Source organism: Pinus tabuliformis, chromosome 8, assembly GCF_031772625.1.
Source record: "Pinus tabuliformis cultivar Carrire ecotype Pingquan chromosome 8, CPIR1, whole genome shotgun sequence".
Lineage (NCBI taxonomy): Eukaryota > Viridiplantae > Streptophyta > Pinopsida > Pinales > Pinaceae > Pinus > Pinus tabuliformis.
This window is the reverse complement of record NC_142294.1, coordinates 1,724,887,830-1,724,894,604: the sequence shown is the minus strand read 5'-3', so window position 1 is coordinate 1,724,894,604 and position 6,775 is coordinate 1,724,887,830. Positions and strand designations below refer to the sequence as shown.

The window sequence follows — 6,775 nt, the reverse complement described above, 5'->3', positions numbered from 1 at the left end:
ACTTGGGAGGATAGAGTCTGGTTCCTTGCCTCATGGAAGAAGACGGAGACGAGATACGCACTTGCCTGCTAGGAGTATGAATAGTTCCAACCTAGTGAGAAGGGTGATGGCGCTGATTCGAGGATGCGTAAGCAGGCTCGACCAACGGGAGAGGAAAAAAATGATCCCTACCTGATTGGAAGGGAGCGATAATAGTGCTCATCGGTTTCAAGGAAAGGAGTATAAATAGTTCCATACCTCATCGAATGGGTCTATCAAAGAGCACCTGATGAAGGGAGGCAAGATGATAGTGCTTGCCCGGACGGAGAGGATATTAGTATTTCCTTACCTTATTACAAGGAAGAAATACTAGTACTTGCCCTGCTTGAAAGGAGTATAACGATTCCGTACCTCATGAGGAGAGAGGGAGAGAATCAATGTATTGCCCTACTTGAAGGAGTATAAATCAATTCCATACCTCATGGAATAATTCTCTCAGGAAAAAAGTAAGTCAATCTGACGAAGGAAAGGTATTAGTGCTTTCCCTACTTGGAAGGGTCTAGTTAATTCCTTACCTCACAGATGAAGGAAGGGGATGGAGTTCTAAAAAGTGTATATAAGCCCCCGACCTCTAATCGAAGGAGAGGAAAGAGTAGCCTGCCCTAGTTGAAGGGAAAGGATATAGTAGTTCCTTACCTCGGTTAGGAAGGGTATGAGTAGTCCCTGTCCTCATCGAGAGTAAGAGGGGATAAAAAGAATAATGATACTAGTGGTACTGCCCTAGTTGGAAGGAAAGAGTCTTAATAGTTCCTTCCTCTCCTCGACCTCGTAACCTCGGCCGAGTCGATGGCGGCCTCAACCTCCTCGGCTGAGTCGATGGCGGCCTGAAGTCGAGAGTTCGGCAAGCTCACCCTACCGGGCCTTGGTTGGCAGGAAAAGAGAACTAGAATCCAACGGGTCTTTCCGGTCAGATTAGACCCTGAGAATCCGCTGCCTTCGCTCCTCACCGGGGATTGAGGTGGGTGAGCGCTTTCGCTCCTCACCCTTCTGCAGGCATTGAACCTGCTTCACACCGCTTTGATGGCGTGGTCGGCACCCATCAATCGATCAATCACGAAGGATGCGCAAGCAGGCTCGACCATAAGCCCCCCCACCCAATAAGTAAATTGAACCTTGTCCTTGTAAGTGAAGTTATGAATGAGATATGTCATTATGCGTTCATTCATTATATACGTAATTACGCTTTAGCAGACAATCTATGGGCATATGTCATTACGCATTTCCCCTGCCGAGCAGCCGATTCTGCTTCATATTCGATTCGCGCCATTAGAGACGCTTTAGCAGATCATGCATATATTATATGCGTAATTAAAGGGTTACCATGCAGCTTTTTACCTTTCAAAGGATTCACATATACAAAGGAACAATACCTGAATTTCAAGAACAAGTGGTGTATATGTAAATGCTAATGCAATGTTACAAGTGCTTGTAAAATCAGCCAAACTTTCTATGCTCGTGTAAAAGAGGTAGTTGTGGTGATTCCACCCAGTGTTCCATGAATCTTTCCATTTTCTGCAATTTTCCCCAGTGTTGAATGGAATATTGAATTTTCACACGGTGAATCAGATTGGATATTGAAACTCCATAGCCTGTCAATGAATGAAAATAATGGCAGAAAGTAGGATGAAACAGTACCGATTACTTTGGCAACGCTGAGAGCAAATCCTAATGTTGCATAGGTGGCTGACATTGTTGCTGCCACTATTGAAAGGCCCCATAGTTTGTGAAAGTTCGGCATTTGAGACAAGATAACCTGTATAACTCCATAGAAGATCATATAAGTGTGCTCAGGGAAATGGCATAGAGACTCATGTCCTCGTTTGTGGTAACAATTTGATTGCCTGATTGCTCTGCGATGTTCAAGAATTGATATTCTTTGTTACAATATGATAAGATTTGTACTTGTAAACTATGTTACCAAAAATGAGAAACGGAAAGGAAACGAGAAACGAAAAAGGTACGAGAAACAGAGTTTGGAGGTTTCGTACTCAACAAACGAGGAGAGAGAAAATGAAAATAAAAATAAAAAATACAGCGTTAGTTTCAATTTTCAATATAGTTTCAACTAAATTTCCAGCCGAAATTTTATTAAAAGCCTAAATAATTTAAATAAGAAACTGATGCTTAGCAAATTGACTATTAAATATATACATTCTTATGCCTCCTAATCAATTAAGTGTATATATTTTTATGCATTTTGCGTCTTCACCTAATCCTTAAAAAAAAATCCATATAATTAGATATATATATATATATAAACAATAAATAGAATTTGCAATTAAATGTGAATTTCTTGAGCCACATATAGAATAGTGTTTAAACTATGAATTTTAACAATATATATGTTAAAGGAAAACAAATCAACTAAAAAAGGGACAATAGTACAGAAATGATCAACTTTTTATATACTTGGCATAAGCCTCTAGGTTATTGAATGAATACATGAGTGAAATCTACAATAAAGAGTGAAAATACAGGGCTGAGAATGACATGCAAAAGAGCGAACTACCACCGGTAAAAGATTTCCCATAACATAGCTTGTAAACATTAACATAAGAGTAAAATATAGAGAACATACCAATAATTCAATAAAATACAGAGAACAAACTAACAATTCAATAAAATACAGAGAACATACTAATGATCCAGAAATAGAGAGAACATACCAATGATTCAATGAAATACAGAGCACATACCAACGATTCAATAAAATACAGAGAAAATACCAGTGATTCGATTATTTTCAATTTAGTGTCAGAGGATGAAGAGCTGATACCTGCCCTCTTAAGTGTGGAGGCTCCTTGTCTTAGCAATTTTTTTTTTTAATTCCCCACTTAGCACCTTGACCCGACATCACTTTGAATGTTTGAAAGACATTATTCATATGAATGCCACGTACAGTGCATATGCATCCCAGCCCCTCGATTTAACTGACTAAACAATTTAAGATCAGGCTTGGTATAAGAATGAAATTGATTATGAGATGGGAAATTGAAAAAAAAAAAAAATAGTGAAGTGTGTGTTTTTGAATTCAGGTTTTTGTAATCTATATTTTGTAAATTAAATTTTTTTCGGTAAAAATCAGAAGTCTCTCACCATCTATCTTGGATGGAAAATCTGATCCGGGCGAGAGAAGTCTCTCACCATCTATCTTGGATGGAAAATCTGATCCGGGCGAGAGATTAAATAGTAAAGGAAAGAAAGAGAGGAATTTTAACAAAATAACAGTGTTACTCACTTAATGCATGCGAACTCAATCGAATGCTATTATATCATGGAAATTCCTGTGATGGAACTAACCTGACGCTGATTGCAGCACCAACTGTGAAAGCAACAAAGACTCCGTAAAAGACCACATATTGAACTAACGCGCAGAACCGTGCTTTTCTTTCACCTGGAACGGAAGACAGGAAAATAAGTGTACCATACTATGTGCGGTTAGATATCTGAATGAATCTAAGCATGGAGAGATATAGCACCCAGATTCACTTGTACTGCATCCGTGTAACAGCAGTTTCTATTGGGCCCCGAGACTGGATCCGGAGACCTGTAACAATCCAAAGCAAAAGAGCAGAATACAATGATATCGAAGCAAAGATAATAATGGCTATAGGCCCTACAATCCATCCCAACTGCGCAACACCCCATGGCACAACTAACACTGCTCCGATCAAAACCGTGAGAATGTTAGCCACTGCGGTCCATAGCGTGCCTGCACACACGAATTTTATACACAAGCTTCCAAATTTATTGGAAACCTTATAACAGCTATATAAGGATTTGGAAGCATCTTATCAAATTTATCTTTGAAGGAAATTAAAATTTGGAAATGTGTTATGCTCCTCATGTAGTGCAGGTTCCAGGCATCCATAACATATAGAGCAAAATCAACTACTAGCTTTGTTCCATATCAGTTGGATGTCCTAATATGCAATCAACTTAAGTTCATGAATATAAAACAATGGTGATACAATCAACTTAAGTTCATGAATATAAAACAATGGTGATACATTATCTCCGGTTAGGGCTAGTGATTAATATTTTTGGAGTTATAGTTTTATTAATGTTCGAGTAATTAATATTTTTGGAATTATAGTTTTATTAATGTACAAGACCATTAGAAAGCTGAAACACCTTCTTTCAGAGGATTTTACATTAGAATCGAGTGGCATATACATATAAATGAAAGAAACCCATTGGAAAGCTGAAACGCCTTCTTTCACGAGAGGATTTTACATTAGAATCTGGACGATTTGCATTGCATCACTGTGACCAAACTACTAAACCCCAACCCGACAAATAACAGATTATTGTGCTCGAAAAGGCCGAAGTCTGAGCTGATGATATGAAAGCATTGAAAGAAAGTTTGGAGAAAAAGAATGAAGGGATACAATACCCCTTCGGGAGATATCTACTGTTTGGTCTTCAGAGGCATTGTAATGTGGATATTGATGGTTACCACTATCGTCCATGGCAGCTTCCTTGGGCAATGTATGGAAACTCTTCTGTAAATGTTGAGTATGGAGTGAAACTTTATTATTGATTGAGATTGAGATTGCGATGCAAGGTTATGATGGAGGTTCAGAATTTCTATTTCAAAGATCACAATATAGGATTCAGCTTGTCGGTTCAGCACATACAATCCTATACGCATTCTGTGACCTCCTACGGTGGAAGGATATGTAGGACCCTTGGTGACTTATGGGAAGGATATGGACCTCAGTGAAATTTGATAATCTTTATTTAATATATTTAAAATTCGTTATAATTGTCACTTCCTATTAATAAATTGAATTTTGAATTTCAACTTTCAAAAGGTAATCAAAATTTGAACTTTAATCTTTGAAAGGTGCAGGGAATCTGGCTTATTTGTTTTCCAATATTTTTTATATATATTTTAGAAAATTATCATATTTTGTACATTGAAATTTTATTTATTTATTTCTGGGTAAAAATCACATTATCACTTTGGAATACTATACACTGATTTATTGTCGAGACTAACGGGAGAGTACAAGATATTAAATAAAAAATTGATAAAAGAAAATCTAAAAGTTAGAGTACAAGATATTAAATAAAAAATTGATAAAAGAAAATCTAAAAGTTGGATTAAAATAGTGAAATTATGAAAAAAAATTATTAATTTTTTCCAAGTTATTTTGAATAAAATATTATTAAAATTTTTGAGTTTATCAATAAATTAATTGATTAAAAAATATAAAATATAAATTATATTGAAAATAGAAATAAAATATATCTAGAAAAGAAATCATTTTATTTTTATTTTTAATTTTTAATTTTTTAATCAATTAAGTTATTCATGAACATTAAAATTTTAATAATATTTTATTCATAAGAATGTTAAAAAAATTAATAATATGTATTCATAATTTGACCTTCTTGTTCCAGCTTTTGGATTTTCTCTTCCTCAATTTGCTTATATAATCTCTTCTCTTGATTACACTCTCTAGTTTAATCTTAACTATTGAACCACACTAGATGGTTCAAAACACGTAGACTCCAAAATTATAATGTCATTTCTACATAAAATGTTTCAATATACAAATTATGGATCACAAAAGCCTCAATTCAGAAATTTTGTGATCCATATCATGAAGGTTGAGATATTTTTATGAATAAAAATCACATACTAAACTTTTTGTTTCTAACCATCCTTGGGACAACATGGAGAATCAAATCATGACATCAGATTAAATAGAGAGATTGATGTAGAGACGATCATGATAAAACTAGTTTTGAAAGAGAATTATTAGAATGTTAAATTGGACTTATAAAAAAAATATTATTATTTTTTAGATTTAAATGGAGTAGAAAAAAATAATTTAATTGGAAATGTTTTTTTAGATTTAGATTAAGTAAAAAAAATTAATTTGATTGGAAATGTTTTATGAGATAATAATTTAATGTATAAAGTTAAATATTTAGATTACAATAAGAATTAAATTAATTATAATGTCGTGGTCAATACTAAGTCAAATATTTAGATTAGAGTGACTCAAATATTTATATTAAAATATAAAAAATAAAAATAAAATTAAGTTAATTCAAATAAAATATTTTATGAAATAGTACTTTAATAAATAAAGTCAAGATTTTTAGATTAAAATAAGAATAAAATTTACGAATTTAGGCTTTTGTGATCCATATTACATTAAGAAAAGTCTTTTCTGTAGAAATCACATAGGAGTAGATGAAGATGCAGGTCATGGCACAGAATTAAATAGAGCATGATGTAGAGACCAAAAGATCATATAACGACTAATTTATGAAAAATAATATTTTAATAATGATTATTAAGATCAAATAATATTCCTATAATAGCTAATATAATTGCTAGTTTAAGAATAATAATATTATAATTTATAATAATTATTAAGATAATATATATACATATATAGAAAGAGGAATGAAGAACTATAACAAAATTAATAATTAAAGGAGACTAAAATTAAAACAAATCAATCAAAAGGGAGTGTAATTTTTTTTTTAATAACAACTAGTTTATGAAAAATAATTTATATATATATATATATATATATATAATTCTTAAACTAGCTGTTATAGGATATTATTTGAAGGGAGATCTACTTGAATGGTTCATGAGGCACAATACTTGCTAAGGTTTTGTGAATGAGGTGGCAAGCTAAGTGGGCTTCATTGCGGGGAAAACTATACGGTTAAGCGTGTTTGAGCCAGAGGAAATCTGGGATGGGTT

The 6,775-nt window shown here is 33.6% G+C and overlaps 1 protein-coding gene across 1 annotated transcript; it reads right to left on the bottom strand.

Annotated features, from left to right (window-relative positions):
* Nucleotides 1–2,821: 2,821 nt before the first annotated feature.
* On the bottom strand, nt 2,822–3,932 carry LOC149242981 (amino acid permease 4-like). Its single transcript, XM_089367742.1, has 3 exons — nt 3,519–3,932; nt 3,340–3,433; nt 2,822–2,973 (listed from the first exon to the last, which is right to left on the bottom strand). Exons 1-3 carry the CDS (start codon nt 3,685–3,687, stop codon nt 2,916–2,918), a joined length of 321 nt encoding a protein of 106 aa, XP_089223868.1. The 5' UTR covers nt 3,688–3,932; the 3' UTR covers nt 2,822–2,915.
* Nucleotides 3,933–6,775: the final 2,843 nt, after the last annotated feature.